This window comes from Lactuca serriola, chromosome 8 (assembly GCF_051521515.1).
Source record: "Lactuca serriola cultivar US96UC23 chromosome 8, Lser_US96UC23_V15, whole genome shotgun sequence".
Lineage (NCBI taxonomy): Eukaryota > Viridiplantae > Streptophyta > Magnoliopsida > Asterales > Asteraceae > Lactuca > Lactuca serriola.
In genome coordinates this window covers 108290462-108308326 of record NC_136415.1, presented here as the reverse complement: position 1 = coordinate 108308326, position 17865 = coordinate 108290462, and the positions used below count along the sequence as shown (strand labels likewise).

The 17865-nt window shown below is 37.4% G+C and overlaps 1 protein-coding gene and 1 long non-coding RNA gene across 2 annotated transcripts; both read right to left on the bottom strand.

The window, feature by feature from the left end:
- Positions 1 to 8348: 8348 nt before the first annotated feature.
- Positions 8349 to 11387, bottom strand: GH9A4 (glycosyl hydrolase 9A4). The gene is made up of 8 exons (XM_079015538.1): positions 10962 to 11387; positions 10659 to 10871; positions 10355 to 10555; positions 10193 to 10270; positions 9925 to 10074; positions 9699 to 9807; positions 9430 to 9593; positions 8349 to 9234 (listed from the first exon to the last, which is right to left on the bottom strand). The coding sequence occupies exons 1-8, from the start codon at positions 11163 to 11165 to the stop codon at positions 8905 to 8907; spliced, it is 1449 nt and encodes a 482-aa protein (XP_078871664.1). The 5' UTR covers positions 11166 to 11387; the 3' UTR covers positions 8349 to 8904.
- A 1912-nt stretch (positions 11388 to 13299) lies between these two features.
- On the bottom strand, positions 13300 to 17210 carry LOC145070732 (uncharacterized). Its single transcript, XR_013690060.1, has 2 exons — positions 17057 to 17210; positions 13300 to 13766 (listed from the first exon to the last, which is right to left on the bottom strand). It is a non-coding gene; the product is annotated as an uncharacterized LOC145070732 (long non-coding RNA).
- Positions 17211 to 17865: the final 655 nt, after the last annotated feature.

Sequence of the window (17865 nt, the reverse complement as noted above, 5' to 3'; positions counted from 1 at the left end):
TAGTTTAGTTGTTGATGCTAAATGTTCTTCCTTTTTTTGGATGAGCATTAGAAGCAAACTATTAGACTAGTTATGTATCTGTATAAACTTTTCTTTATTGTTGTATACTTGAGGGTCTTATGTGTGTTAGGGTGCAAAGTTATTCATTTATGACTTTGTAAATGTTTGACTTTTGTAAAACCCACTTGCATGTGGTGCTTTAGCCTTTAGACCCATTTGTTAGTGAGAGTGAGAGAGAGACATGTAAACACCTCTATAAATAGTGGGTTCATACCACTTGTAGAGGTGTGCTTGAGAGATGTAAAAGTGAGTGTGTAAGTGTGTGTTATTTATGTTGTCTAGATCTAGATCTTTTTTGTAACACCATATACATTCAATATATCTCTTAAACACCCAAATCACCATGTTCAATTGTGCAAGCTTTAATTCCGCATGCCAAACCATGTTCTTTGTCACTACAATTGGTATCAGAGCTTGGTTTTCACGATCAACGTGACTTTTGAAGAACGATTCTCGATTTGGCAACATTTGTCGCAATTTGAACAATTTTGGTGAGTCTCTCTCTATGATCTCTCTTAATTTCATTGAATTCGTGCTTTGCGTTTTTGATTTGTGATCATTTGACTCGTTGGATCAAATTTTTCTTGAAAAACCCCATTGTTGATCCAATAATTTTTAGATGATCAAGCCCGATCCAATCATATTTGTTGTTTGATTCGATTCTTGAATTTTTGAAATTGCTCACTTGAATCCAAATTTTAATTCTAAATCAGTTTGATTCTTCGATCCTTGTTAATCAAAATTTAGAGTCAAACAAAATAAGCCCAAGATCGTTTACTGTTCATGTCCAAATCTTGAGTCCAATCTCACTGTTCATTGATAAATCAGTTGGGGCCCAATCGTTCAATTAAAAGATCCGATCTATGTGAGTTAATCCAAAAGAAATACGATTCTCAGTCGACTTTATCATACGCTTTACTGAGTTGTACATTCTTGATTCTCATCGTGTTCGTGTTTCATGTGTTCTGATTTCATCAACTTGATAATCCGTTGAAATTGATTAATCTGGTTTGAAATTCCAACTTTGTGAATCGATCATAAGTATTGAGTTTATCTCTTTGATCGATCATGATCAATAATACAATAGAAATACGTCGATATGTAAATCCATGATTTTGTTGAAATTGGACAAGATCTGAATTCTCGATCAAATGGTGTTCTTTTATTCAGTTGGAATCAAATTGAAATTCACACTCAGATATTGTGTTCAACTCAATGTTCGATCGATTAATGACTGATGATTTTGAGATTTCGAATGTTTGGAGTCGATTATTCGCTGAGTTCGTGATTTGAATGATAAATGCGAACTCTGAAAATTGGATGATTCGATTGTCAAAGAACGAAGTCTTGTTATTGGGTTGATTTTAAAATCGATTTTGGTGTCAATGTTCAAACAGTTAAGCGGATTGTGATGTCAATTTTGAAGTTATCGATTTGATTACATAGTCGATAGTTTGATGAGTTGGTTACACGAAAACGAAGTTTGTGATGCATTAATCTTTGATGATCTGGGGACGAAGAAAACTTAGATTGGGAATGAAATGCGAACAATCAATGGGTATAAGGATGTGATATGGAGTTCGCGTTTGTCTTCAACAGCAGTTCGCATTTGATTAACTGGATTGAATGTTCGCAGATGGTGATATGGTTCACATATGAGATCAATTTTGAGTTCGCATTTGGTTACAGAGATCACTTGGGTTCGCATATGAAATCAGTTGAGTTCGCATCTGGATCTTCATTGAGTTCGCATATGAGGTTAATTGATTTTGATTTCGCAAGCTTGGAGTCGGAGATCTGGATTGTGTTCGCATCTATAGAATGCGAAGAGAATTTAAATGTGATATTCAGTTCGCATTTGGTGAGACAAGTATGTGGTTGATGATTTTTGGTTGGTTCGCATTTGAAATCAGTGGGTTTCGCATCTAGGTTTCTCAAACAACTGAAATGCGAATCTCAGACAACTGATTAATTTCCGAGTTAATGCCAATGAAGACAACTGAAATACGAATGAACTTAAAGACGGATGGATACAAGATGCGAAAGAGGTGTGAATGAAAATGCGCAGTGTTTACTGTATAAATGCGAATTGGGGAAGAAAGCTAATAGTTTCGCATTTGTTCCCTCATCTTTTCATGAAATAATTCAAATGGACTAACTTCGCAAATGGGTAATAAAAGCTGAAAAAATGCAGAATTTTCAGTTATGGTCCTTGCAGTTTGTGCGAATTTACACATTTTACCCAGTTTCGCAAATGGGAGTGTGTTTCGCATATTTGGCTGTTTTTGGCGCAACGGGTCACAACAGAATTTTGAAATTGACAATTTCTACCCATTTTTGAGAAATTTTGTTAAAGGCGATCCGTGAACGAAGCTAAAAATTGAATATTTTTTGGATTTTCCGGATTGAAGCACAAAGTTTATGCCACATGTTAAGGGGGAGTTTTGACACGAAAAATTCCAAATAGAGCACGTTCTTTTTTTCCTTGGAGTTTTATAATCAAATTTCGATTATAAAAAGGGGGAGAAGTTTTATATGGAAATTCGAACTTGAATTTTTCATATTACGCGGATTTGAAGACCGAAGTGATCTTGAAGTTTTGAAGTCACGAGATGATGCAATTGGAAGTTTGGAAGTGATGTATTCGAAATGGGTTTGGAATTATTGAAGATTTTTGGGGTGTGTTTTTATGCGCAACTTTTGGGTGATTATTTGGAGTTTGGAATGCTCTTAATCATTCGTTGCTGCTCGGATTGTATGGTCTTGCATCCTAGAGCCCAAATTGAAGAGTCATGGAAGAATTGAAGATTGAAGTTCGTTTCGACATGTGTCACCTTTGAGGCTCGAACCGCGTAGTGCTTGATTTTGGAAGATTTGAAGTGGGTCATTCATTCCTAACTTTGAGGGGGGAGAATGTTAGGGTGCAAAGTTATTCATTCATGACTTTGTAAATGTTTGACTTTTGTAAAACCCACTTGCATGTGGTGCTTTAGCCTTTAGACCCATTTGTTAGTGAGAGTGAGAGAGAGACATGTAAACACCTCTATAAATAGTGGGTTCATGCCACTTGTAGAGGTGTGCTTGAGAGATGTAAAAGTGAGTGTGTAAGTGTGTGTTATTTATGTAGTCTAGATCTAGATCTTTTTTGTAACACCATATACATTCAATATATCTCTTAAACACCCAAATCACCATGTTCAATTGTGCAAGCTTTAATTCCGCATGTCAAACCATGTTCTTTGTCACTACAATGTGTATCTTTATTTATTATATATATGTGATAACTCCCATGCCTCTTGGTATGGAAACCCATTATATCATGGTATCAGGCCAAAAACCCCTCCCTTCATCTCCCTTTTCTTAGCCGATCATTTTCCTCTTTTCTTCTCCTATCTTTTAGTTTTTTCTTGTCACCATCACATCTTCATCCATGGCTGGCTCCTCCACTAATGCTAATCTATCCATGAACACTCTCCTTCACCTCATTACCATCCGCCTCTCCTCTAACAATTATTTCTTGTGGGTGAACCAAATGACTCCCCTCCTTAACTATCAACAACTCCTTGCTCACGTTGATGGCTCCTCTGCAACCCCTTCTTCCCACCTTCTGGTTGACAACAACCAAGTTGAGAACCCCGCTTTTGAGGAATGGCATGCTGCGGATCAACGGGCAGTCATCATTCTTCAAGCCTCTCTCACGGAAGAATCATTTTCTGAGGTAGTGGGCCTCTCTTCTGCTTGTGCGATATGGACCGCTCTTGAATCCGCCTATGGGAACTGTAGCACCTGGTTCTTGGTACATATTTCTTTTTATTTAATTATTTAAATATCTTGCATTTTGGCCCTGGACTCGGCGAGTTGAAGGACCAACTCGCCGAGTAGAAGCGGGATGGGACGCGGGATTTAAGCAATGGACTCGATGAGTCAGGTCTTGGACTCGACGAGTAGACCCTGTCTGGACAAAAACCCTAATCTGAGGGTTTGCACCCTATTTAAACAATGTTATGTCTGCCAAAACGTCCCTTATGCTCCCAGAACACCTCTCATTGAAACCCTAGCCGTTATTGAAGCAATCTAAGCTTTGGTGGTGGATTTTGGTGCTTGTGGTCTTAAGAAAGAAAGAGAAAAACTTGAGGAAGCAAGTAAAGACCAAGGGAACTCGAGTTTGTGCACCTTCTATAGTTCATTGAAGTTAAAAAGCTGTAACCTTGCTCTTTCATTGGTTAGATCCCTTTTTGGGGAGATCTAGGGCTTTTATAAGCCATTTTTGATGGCCAACCATGATTGCAAACATGGTTGGGGGTTGGAGCTTCTGAATCACGTAGTTAAGGGAGTCACAAGGTAGTTGGGGGCTGCTTTTGCACCCATGAAAGGTCTCATGCATCATAAGAGCTTGATTTATGTCTTTTTGAGCTCAAAGTCCCATGAAAGCACGTAAAGTTTGTAACTTTACGTGCTAGATCGATTGTAGAAGCTTGGATCTATCTTTTGATCAAAGGTTGTACATCAGAAAGCGAGGATTTAGAGTGTGGACATGACCGACTCGACGAGTCCGTTCCTGGGACTCGACGAGTCCAAGGCTTTGAGCCCCATATCTGTTGAGGGTCAAAAGAACCCAGTTAAGTGTCAGAAGGGTTGTAACTGGACAGAAAGAGTGACCCAACGCATTGGACGTAATTTTAGACCTAGAGTTCATGGGACTCGACGAGTACTAGAATGGACTCGGCGAGTCCAAGGCAATATCCTTAAGATTGACGATGAACTTGAAGAGTTGTTCATACAACTCGACGAGTCAAGGACAAGACTTGTTCATCAGATGAAGGTGGACTCGACGAGTGCTCATACAACTCGTCGATTCAGATGAGTTTCATGCGATGTTTATACAAGGGAGGAACTCGTCGAGTCGATGCCAAACTCGACGAGTTGAGACGTGGATAAGGACGAGTAAAGGGTGAGGGACTCGGCGAGTTGACGGCCCAACTCGGCGAGTCGGGTCAACTTGAAGTTGACTTTGACTGGACTTGGACTAACCCTGTTTAGGGTTGCACGTGCTGTGTGTTGACTTGAAGGTTGTCGTGTAGGGATCGAGGAGTCGAAGGGAGTCGACTTGTGCGCCGAGGATAATTCAAACACTGCACGACATTGAGGTGAGTTACCTTTTAGTAGGGGTGGGTCTAAGGCCACAATGCTGGCCCACCAAAAAGGGGTATTTAGAAGATAATGGTCTTTGTGATAATTATCTTGGTCTTGTTATGTGTTTTGGTCATGAGATTTATCTGTATGATATGTTATGTGTATAGTAGGGATTAGTTTCCCTGACAGTGGTCCTTAGGACCAAAGGGTAGGTCAGTACGCGGATATGCCTGACTGTATGCTTATATCTGTTGTTGTATGCTAGTGGTAGGGGTGAAATAGTCCCCAATTACCGATTGAAAGATACCGATGACGGTTACCGGTTGAAAGATACCGATAATGATTACCGGTTGAAAGATACCGATGATGGTTACCGGTTGAAAGATACCGATGATGGTTATCGGTTGAAAGATACCGATGACGATTACCGGTTGAAAGATACCGATGAAGGTTACCGGTTGAAAGATACCGACGATATTGTATGGTATGTGGTATGATGGGGGAACTCACTAAGCTTTGTGATTACAGTTTTGTTTTTGGTTTCAGGTACCTCTTCGTCGAAGGGGAAGGAGCCGGCGGTGTAGCACCGCATCACACACACATGGTTTCCGCATTGAGTTTCTGGGACTGTACCCTGATTTTCATTACTTTTGATGTTATGGTTTGAGACACAACATTATGATTTTGTAATGTGATGTTTTATCGACAATGTTTTGGTAAAATGTTTATTAAATTTATTAATTCAAAAATGAAATTTTTGGCCTTGAAAATTGGGTCGTTACAGGAACTCTTCCATGGAACGTGTATAAAATCTTCGTGATCAACTACGACTTCTCTTTAAAGGAACCTCCAGTCCTGTTGAACCGAGCCATCAAGACGAAGTGAAACAAAACATGCCCTCGGGCTGATGGGACTGTAGAGCGTCACAAGGCTCCAGTCCTCTAAATGAACCTCCAGTCTCTCTAAAGGAACCTCCAGTCCTGAGAAACAAACACATGACCAAGTTTATGAATATAGAAATAACATCAAAAGATACATGCCCTAAACGAGAGTGCCATAATTCAAAAGATGCCTTGGGTCGCTTCTTAGCATAAAATGCACAAGCCACCGACTTATTTGGAAGAACATAAAGCCCCCGATCATACGTTCGTTGAGCCAGAAGGCTCGTCTCGGGCTGATGGGACTGTAGAGCGTCACAAGGCTCGTCTCGTCGCTAAAGGGTTCAGTCACGTGCCGTGACTTGATTATTCTCACACCTTCAGTCCTGTTGTTAAGGCGGCTACCGTTCGTATTGTTCTCACTCTTGCGACTATTAACGGATGGCATTTGCGTCAACTTGATGTCAATAATGCTTTTCTCCACGGTCATTTGGGTGACGTTGTCTTTATGAATCAACCTCCAGGCTTTGCGGATGCTCGTCATCCTGATTATGTTTGCAAGCTCAATAAAGCTATCTATGGTCTTAAGTAGGCTCCTCGTGCGTGGTTTCATCGACTCAGCTCGTTTTTTGTGCAACATGGTTTTTCCTGTAGTCATGCGGATCCCTCTCTTTTTTGTGTTTCGTCGGGAATCGTGTATCATGTATCTGTTAGTGTATGTTGATGATTTGATTGTTACTGGCTAGGATGATGTTGTTGTGTTATCTTTCATTTCTCGACTACACGCTGAGTTTCGCATTAAGGATCTTGGGCGTTTGAACTATTTTCTTGGGCTTGAGGCTACTCATCACCCCACAGGCTTGTTTCTCAGCCAAGCCAAGTATGCTCACGACATCGTCACGCGCGCTGGTCTTCTCAATGCTAAGCCCATGCCTACTCCTCTTGTTATCAACGCCTCCCTTGTTAGTGGTGACCCTCTTTATGAGGATCCGACTCACTATCGGTCCTTGGTTGGTGCCCATCAATATTTGACGATTACGAGACCCGATATTTCTTACGCTGTTAATCAAGTTAGCTAATTTCTTGCCGCCCCAACAATTGCTCATTTTCAAGTTGTTAAACGACTTATTCGCTATGTCAAGGGAACCCTCTTGTTTGGTCTCACTTTCTCACGGCCTCCGACTATTAAGCTTGTTGGCTACTCTGATGCCGACTGGGCTCGTTGCCTTGAGAATCGCCGCTCCACCTATGGATACTCGATATTCCTGGGGGGTAATCTTGTGTCCTGGAGTGCGAAGAAGCAACCTACTATCTCTGGCTCCAACTGTGAGTCTGAATATCGAGCCATGGCTAATACGACTGCCAAGATCATTTGGGTCACTCATCTGTTGCAGGAGCTGCATGCCTTGCCCACCGATTGCCCACACTTCTCTGTGACAATCAAAGTGCGTTATTTCTTACCCGGAATCCGATGGCTCATAAGCGTGCTAAGCATATTGATCTTGACTATCATTTTGTTCGTGAGCTCGTTGCCTCAGGAAAATTGTTCACTATGTTTGTTCCTACCATGCTTCAAGTCGCTGATATCTTCACTAAGAGTCTACCTCGGCCACGGTTTGAGCAATTCCGTCGCATGCTTCATCTTGGTCCACCTCCTCTCGCTTGAGGGGGGATATTAGACTAGTTATGTATCTGCATAGACTTTTCTTTATTGTTGTATACTTGAGGGTCTTATGTGTATCTTTATTTATTATATATATATATATATATATATATATATATATATATATATATATATATATATATATATATATATATACACACGTGATAACTCTCATGCCTCTTGGTATTGGAAACCCATTATTTCACAAACTAGGAAAATACCTTGTTAAAATGGATCCAAGTGAAACCTTATTGTGTTATGTTGTATTGAGATTGATGTTAAAGTTGATATCATCATTGATCATACTTACAGTAGTATAGACAACGGTAACATATTTCAAATGAAAATATATTCACCTTATATACAACATACTTTAATTATTAATAACGTATTTAAAATTAGGAAACAGACTTTAAACAACAACAAACTTAGAATTTAGGCAATAACCAACGTACACACTAATCAAACATAAACTTAAATAAAAGCATAAATAAAAACACCATACTCAAGATTTAGGCAAATAACTAACATATACACTAATCCAATCTCTAAAAAAATCATGTACATCAAAACTTCAAAAATTTACATAAACATCATAATTTCACCTATAAATTAACATAATAAACTGTTGATTACCACAAAATTTGGCCATAATAACTAATCTAAATTTTATAAACTCATTCAATGGTTAAACAATATATTAACATGAACTCATACATAAATTTACAATTAGCATAATATCGTCACTATAAAAATATTATAAACCGAGTAGGTGGATCAGGTGCGAGGGCCGGGGCCATTTTACCTCATGATTTTGCTGGAGATGAATGGGAGATATAAATGACACCCGATCGAAGGTGGGAGTACTCATGCTAGGGGGAGAGAGAGCTCCAATTAAGTGTGGATATTGGGAGCTAGGGAGAGACCACGGCCGAATTCGCCTTCGAAGCCGAGAACCAAATGTTTACATGAGAAAACTTATGGTAATCGTACGTAACTAGTAATTTACATATGGAATATATTTTCTGTACGCCTCAAAAAAATTAATTACAATATAAACGAAGATCTCTATCATCTTGCCAATAAACATCTATTGCTACATAGGCCCAAAGAATCCCTAATTTTGGGTTCCATTAATAATGTACCAACACACACTTTGACCATGCATGATCATGGTTTGCCATATTGTTTTGCCAACTTTGCAAGAACCCCAACCGCACATGAATTGATATACGTACATGGCTCGGTCATGGAGGAATTAACCCGTGCGTCCACAAATCTATCTGCCCTGTCTGGTCCACCAAGGATGGCACCCGTTAACTCATTAGGGTTTGGTTTATCTGTGTTGTACCAATAAACAAAGCTCATCCCACAGTTTACATCATCCTTTGCATCCACCGGCACAGATGCACCTCTATGATGCGCATGCAACGGTGGGTCCTTTCCGAACCCTACCATCATCGACCGCTTTACTGGGTTATTCCCCAATAAATAATCCATCTGCATGAAATTTCATAAAACTCAACCATTTAGCACTGAATGATTACATCCTCGATCTTAATGGTTAAGATAATGTTTCTATATATCTATCAAACACTCTGAATGCTGATTGATTCCGAATTCAGAGGTTAATTAAGTTCAAATTAAATTGTATGCAATCACTTAGTAAATAGAGACGTTTATACATATATATACCTGTTTCTTGGCGAAATCCATGATCTGTACACAAGTGAAACGTTTGTCACCACAAGTGACTTGCATTTTGTGTCTAGCTAACAAATCACTGTAAACACTGAAAAGAAACGCTGTGGATGTCACATATTGCGAATTTGCACCATCTCTTAAGTGAATCAAACCTCCTGCATGCATGCATGCAAACATTTCTTACGATTTATCTATATGAGTATTAATTTGGGTGGATAAACTTCGAGCCGAAAACTGATTTTGTAAAAGTGTGATCAGACCTGGGGTCATGAAAACTTGACGATAAGGGCTTCCAGGAAGAATGTTACATACAAATCCATCAGCTTGTTGCTTGAACGTCTGTAAATCCTTTTGCCCTTCCCAATACAACTGTTACAATCCATTATCGAAACTGTCTTGTGTCAAAACATCATGCATAACGTTACAGATAATAATAATAATAATAATAATAAAACCTAGTAATTTATTATTCGTTAAGATCGATACCTGAGAAAGAAGGATCTGAGCTCCAGCAAATTTGAGGTCCCAGCTGAATTCAGTAACAACGGCGGTGGTTGACTCGTCTTGTATAAATTTCAAGTATATTGGCCTCTTTGTTGCAATGTATAGCCATGTTGCCCCCCATAGTAACTCATCCTGCAAATTCATTCATATATCTTACATATATCAAATCCGTTTTCTGTAATTATTTATTATCACCCCACAATATTTGTATACTGTATTACGTAAGAAAGTCGATGGAGAGAGAATATACACGATAACCGGAGAATGAGCAATAGAAAGGGCATTCACCATCGAAAGTTCCCCTATGTTCTTGAGCAAATTGAAACAGCTGCAAATTAATCGAATCGATTTCTTTTATATTAATACAAATAAAAACACGTATACCGAAATTAAAAAACTTGAAAAAGAAAACCTTTTTGGCTCCATTTAGAAGCTTTTGAGAATAAGGTTGATCTACACCCCGAAACACAATCGCTGAAGCAGCCAAAGCAGCAGCAGTTTCGGCTGCAATTTCAGTTCCAGGTTTTTTTTCATTAAGTTCCAAAACTGGTCTTGCTGATTTCATCTTTTCAGGCCTCATCCAACACTTGTGATCTGTCACCGGATCTCCGACCTATTAATTTCATTTCAGAAAAGTCAAGAATTCTGATCGAGTGAACAACATAAAACGTATGTTTGAGAAATTAATTAATTATATAAATATACGTTGATTATACCTGAACAAAGAAACGATTACGTAGACTACTGGCTTTAAGAAAATAATCGGTACCCCATCGGATAGCATTACGAACATTATGTATTTCTCCGGCTGCGGTAAGCTCCGGCTGATAAAAGTATGCAGCCCATGCCAATGTGGTCACGGTGAACGCCATCGGGAAACCATACTTGACATTATCTCCGGCATCATAGTATCCGCCGGCCAAATCAACCTATAAACACGTCAAAACCAAAAAAGTCAAAACATTATAATTATGTGTATCTATGTGCATATGTATTGATGCTTCCGATCGAAGGCTTACGCCGGCTGCTTTTCCATCATCAAGAGCAGAATCTCCTCTCCATGGAGGCCTATGGTGTGGAGGAAGCTTCCCGGACCTTTGAGCTTCCAAGAAAATTATGGATTTCTTGAGGGCGTCTTTATAATCAAAGTTGGCGTTTATACACACCAAGAAGCTTGAGAAGAGAGTCAACAAGACCATCAAACTGCATGAATATTCCGCCATTGAAGAAGAAGCTCAATTCTTCAAGAACAAAAGATTATGGTACGTGGTTTTGGCGGGAAGGTTATGAAAGAAATGAGTTTGGTTGTTTTTGGTGGTTGAATAAAGGCCGGGTTTGAGAGGTTTACTTTTAACAAATGTTTTTGTATGGCTAGTAAACGTAAAAATGCAACATCCACACATACGTCCTACTTTCATTTATTGCCGTTTATTTATATTAAGCCTATAAAGTTAGACTTTTGTTTAATTATTTGTCGTTTTAAAAATTAGATTTATATGATTAATTAGTTTGGTTATGTTATTCTCCTAAATTTGTCACGTGTTTTTTTTTTCAGTTACAAACTGAACAAACTTGAATATTGACATTTGACAGTTATAGACGTTTGAGTTTGCCTTTTGATATGCATGAGTTATAGACGTTTGAGTTTCTCTTTTCATGTGGTTATAAATTAATATAAAAGATAAATTGGTAAATTTACTATAAGTTAGCAAAAGACCGAATTATTTACTATAAGTTAGCAAAAGACCGAATTACAGTTTAAATATAATTTCACCTCTATATATAAGACTTTCGGCTATGCACCTTTACATGTGGTTAAAAGTGGCGAAATTTGTATCTATTACGTAAAGTTGGATCTTATATAATGTTAGAAGCATAAGAAAGTAAAATGATATTGGTAAATTAATTACTTGATAAGGACGTTGGTGGCTGTGATTGCATTGCATGCATTTAGAAGTTAAAAGTGATGTTGAAATTACGAAACGAAATAATCGGATTGACGGAAGAACGCAAGTAACTAAAATCTTTGTTCTCTATAAACATTAAATTCTAATTCTAAAAAAGAAACAAAGGTTTTACTTTTCGCTTCGTAATTTCAACGTCACTTGTAACTTGTAACTTCTAATTAAGTGCATGCAAACTTGGCCGCCAACGTCCTTCATCATTTCATTATTTCGATTTCATAATTTCTTTAAAGTTTTTGGAAAAATTATCTAAATTGTACATAAAATATAATAAATAATGATGAGAGAGCAAGGGTAACCACACTAATAGTTACACGTAAAAATAACAACTGACGAGTTCAGGCTGGATTTTGGTATCCTTTTCCTCGACAGAGATAAGATTCTTGTCCATGAAAACTGGATTGATCCTCATTAGGGATCTTAAAGGGGATTCTTATCGGGTTTAGGGATTGTTTGAGAGGATCTAGATTTTTAAGATCTAAAATTTTAAAATGTTGTATTTTTAAAAGAATCTTAATTTTTAAGATGATGTTTGGTTGGAATATATGAATTGATGTGGTGAATTATAAAAATGATCATACCGTTTTGTATTAATTTTTTGCTGATGTTTATGTTTATAAAATAATCGAACCAACGTCTTGAATATATAAAAAGAATCAAACATAAATATTCGACAAATCTATTCAATTCTAACAATCAAAATTTCTTTGTTTTGGATGATATTGCTATAACTAAATAGATTTTTCTAAATACAATGATCTAATAGGAGAAAGTTAAAGTATAATGCTATAATAAAGTAATCAACAAAAATACATTGCTATTTCTTGTATTTAGCCATGAAAACAAGTACAATACCGGTATATAACAATAACTACGAATCACATTACATGTATACAGCCTACTTCCCTTACAAATCATGACAAGTACAATACCCTTATGTAACATAACACACAAATAACTTTATAAATCAGAATTTGAAACCTTTCCATGAAATGCCTTGAGCTTCCTTTTCATCCAACAAGCCCGACACATCTTAAGAATAACAAATGTAGATTTTCATCAAATCATATCAGATTTCAACCATACGATTTATGCATCAAATTTTCAAGCATATGATTTCAACATTAGATGATACATATTAATTGCTTAATATTCTTGTTTCATGATTTCAGTCAAGCATTTTATTAAACACATAGGGTGCATGTGAGCATGTGAACCAACAAATAACAAGTTTATTCAACTCTTATTATAGGCAAAGAAAATGAAATTGATGCTACTAATAACAAGTATTATCAAAACCATTAGCATATCAGATTTCAACCAAAACATATGCTTCATCAAGCACAAAAAACTAGCATATGATTTCAACTTCCGAAAACTCAACATCTATATGTAACGTCCCAAAAACCATAGTAAAATATTTTATTTTTCAAAAGACGTTTTCATAAACCCATAAAGTAATCAATCATTGTTTCAAAACAAAATCATAAAAATTAGAGTATCAATATCATCTCTCAAACATAAATCAGCAGGAGGATGTGTAAGATCATGCATTCGCTTTGCCCCGATCATCTAAAGTACATGCAAACATTTAAATCCATAATTATAAGTCAAAACCTAGTGAGTTCTCCCAAAATACTCCACACAACAATACACAATTGTAAGCTAAATGTAACATCCAAAAAATAGTGGTAAAATTTCTTGTTTTTATAACTATCAAATCTATGCATCATATGTTTCAAAACCAATCATAGTTGAAATGTATCACAATCATCAGAGTAAAAGAATAAACTTCAATGCGAAAATCCTAAGGGGATGTTGTGCAGTTAAACCGGGCCATTTCTTTGGAACTGGAAGTACCTGAAAAATATTTAAACCACAAATCGTAAACACAAAGCTTAGTGAGTTTCCCAAAATACCACATACCATACCATTGGGCCCAACCCCACATGTAAATGGGCCCAGCTCAACATACATACAAATGAGCCCAACTAAACATACATATAAATGGGCCCAACCCAAAGTATAATAAATGGGCCCAATCCAACATAAAAATAATGGGCCTAGCCTAACATATAAATGTAAGAGTCACCAAGACAACTAGCATCATACGCAATATAGTGAGAAGACCCACTTTCTTACATGATTAGACAAATCTCAGCTCGGTGTCTAAAAAAAGGTGCTACTACCCACCTATTGAATCACACAAGGTCCTACCATAGTCTACACTAGAATACTAACAATTTGACCAAAAGTCAACCTAGTCAAAAAGTAAACGGTCAAAGTTTTACTTCGATAGGCCCCCACATCGTGGCCAACCCATGGCCACGACGTGGCTGATGAGTTTGGACTCGAATCAACTTCTTAGTCACAAAGAAAACCATCGCTACGTCGTGGAACACAAATCACCATGTCGTAGCAACAAAATTCTAGAACAATCATGAATTCTACAGTCCCCACGTCGTGTCGAACAGGTTGCCACACAGTGGGAGATGAATTTTCACAACTTAATGGGTTCAACCACCAAATCATTAAGCCGACCCTTCATCCTTTCCAAAGAGCTTCCTAATAATCATTAATACCTAAATATTGTTGTTCTTTTCGGCCATGCATGCCCAATACATGACTAGAGTTCAAGCCAGGTCAAAAGTGAAGAAAAACACCAATATTTCATGCAAGGTGCTCCAAAACCACAAGACACTTCAGATATGGACTATAAGATACTCCAAGGACCACAAGGATCCATAAAGTTGCTAACTTTATGGACCCTTCCATTCTAACTACATCATCATGAAGAAAATAGGACAAAAACCTAGATCTAGTGACATAAAGCAATAAATGTTGAATCTTGATCACTTATAAAGGTCCAAAATATGAGGTTGGAGATGATGATGTGGCTTGCAAGCTAGATATACTCTCCAAATGTGCTTCCTTTTTCTTGAAAACACAAAAATACCTACAAAAGCTCAAGATCATCAACATGGAGGCTAAGGCTACAAAGAAAGTGAGAGGGAGGTGATGGAGGCTGAGAGTGATTAAAACCCTAGCCATAACATCCCTTATATATGGGCACAAAACCCGAAACTAGGGTTTTACACAAAACGGATGCCACGACGTGGCCAATATAATGCCACACAGTGACACTCATTAAAGATGCACGCCCCCAAAATGTACTGCCACGTCGTGATTATGCCACCACTACGTCGTGGCCAACCAAAAATCCCATGAGTAGTAATTGGTTCATGCATGATTGTGGAATATGTTGGTGAGATTGTGGAAGTAGGAAATGATGAAGGGATATGAGAAGATAATGGTGGTAGTGAAGTTGAGGTATCAAGAGTTGTGGTTTCTATGGTAGATGAAAGAATTAGAGATGTGGAAACAATTAATGTTTCGGGATGGGAAGTACCAAAGGCTTCATTGTTCATCACCTTTTCACCCATGGTGACATTTGTGTTTGTATTAGACACGCACACAATGATGCCTGAGGTGTGAACCTCCTCCGTATAAGACTCGACTTGCGAAACCTCAGGTGGTATGACTATTGACTTCTCAGGGATGGAAGTAGATGGAGGATCACTCAAATTGGTGTTTATCCGTATTAGATACATGTACATTGACACCAGGATTTCCAGTCTCCTCGAAAATTGACTGAACTGGAGAATCCCTTTGAGGTGACCCAAAGCCAGTATCATCAATGTGAATATTCTATCATTCGCTATCACTGCCATGATTTGATTCGACAATGACTTTATCAAGCGGGTCTTCAAGTTGTCTATGTTTCTTCTTAATCTTTTTAACCATCTCTTGTGCTTGGCGTTTCTTGGAAGCTGGTAAAACAGGAGAAGGAATGTCTCAAACAAGCACACCTCGTCTGTTAAGTTGAGGTTTGCGAATTTTCTTTACCCCCTTAGAAGAAGAATGACTGTGTTGGGATTTGGTAGGGGTTTCGACTTCAACTTCTAGAACGAATGGCCTAATAGGAGAATGTTGAGGCCTTTTAGCCGACTTCTTTGTACATTTGAGAATGCATGTCTTCAAAGGAATGACTTCCTTAGAAACTTCCTTCTCCACATGCTCCTAAACAAGTTTTGAAACTTCCTTCCACATGCTCTTGAACATGTTGTAGTTGTTTAGTCTTCTTCTTTTTATTTGTGCTTTAAAAGCCTTTGATGAATGTTGACGAAAACGCGTACTCGCAAGTATACGAGGTCGTGCAAGTAATATAGTCGTAAGACCAGATATTGAACCCACAGGGACTATCCTATTCTAAGGAAGAGTGAATTAGGCAATTGATTGCTTAAGTGATTGATTTTATTAAACTAAAGAAATAATTAAAATAAAATTAAACTAAATTTACCAAGGTAAAAATGAAAACTAAAATAATCGAACAAACAAAGAAAACAATTTAACAATTTAACAATTATGAGAAAAATGGGATTCGGTTGACTTATACGGGTTCAATGATTCTTCTAATGCAACTAATTTGTCAAACCATGCAATTATATAGAAACGAATAACTTAACACCAACAAAAATTATCAATTACCTCTCGGTCTCATGATTCGATTTAAAAAAAAACATTCACTCATATCTCTATGTAGTTTATGATTTAAAAAAAAAACATTAAATCCAATGGTTTTGTTAAAAATGCCCTAACACACGTCTATGTTAAGTTGAAGCGAGATAACGAAACCGCACATTCATATTCAAACGACGTCACAAATAAAGCTTCTCTCGAAGTCAATATAAGCATGTAAATATTAAATTTAAACCAAGAAAATTAACCCTAACTAACGTTGATCAAGTGTTAGCCAAAATCAAAGTTACCCATCAAAATTTATATTTTTAAAATAAGAACACATTTGAATATGCTATTCGATTTCAACAAAATTGGTTCAAACAAAATCAACTACATTAAAATTATCATCTCACCCTAGTCAACCAAACCCTAAAGATTATTACTCCATAAAATTAAAATTGATAAGAGTGGATAAACAAAGTTTAAACAACATATTTAAAACAACCATAAAACTAACACACAATGAAAAGCAAGTTATGAACCAAAAGCAAGTTACGTAGCAGGAGAAACAAAAGTAAATAAATAAACAAAATAACTAGAAATTCAAATAGAGGACCAAATTGATTTACTTCGTATATGTGATTGCTGCATACGTAGCCTCAAGAACGAAGTCATATGTCCTCTTCAATCGCAACAATCGTGGTGGCTGAAGGAATGGCGGCCATCTTATCTTCGTAGGTATTTTCCGTGCGTATTTTTTTTATTCGTGCCACCCCCCATTTGATCGCCTAACAATTATTATATAGATCATAATTACATGAATGATCCTCCAACTTTCAAGCATTGCACAACTTTATCCCTTTGCTTTCAACTTTCAGCATGTTACAACTTTAGCCCTTTATCTTTCAACTTTATTTCAAAATTTACTTTAGCTTTTGATTTTCGTCCAGCAAACTAACTTCAACTTCCAAGTCGATTTTGAACTGGAAAACGACTGAATTAGTGAAAACTCAAAACACGAAACTTGTAGATAATTGTGTCTAGTTTCCGAAACATCTTGAATCGCCTAAGTCGGAGTCCCGAGGAGCCGGATATGATGAAAACACCGAGACTTGGTCAATCTGCCAAACATCTTTTATTCGCCTTATTTTCCCGTGATGAATTTATCTTCTTTCAAATCCGTCAATTCCTTGCAGAAGCCATTTGGACATTATAATATGAGTCCAACTCCCACCAAGACTCGTTGAATAAGTGGTGGGGAACCCATGAAACATAGGTTGCACTTGCATTAACAAGTAAAATAAATATCGTCAATTCCGATGCAAAGCACAATGTGCTATATTATGGATTTCGTGCAAGAAAACCATCTCCCATCAACCTGTAGAATAGGAGGAGGGGAACTCAAGAAACTCGAGTTGCACTTGTGATGACAAGTTAA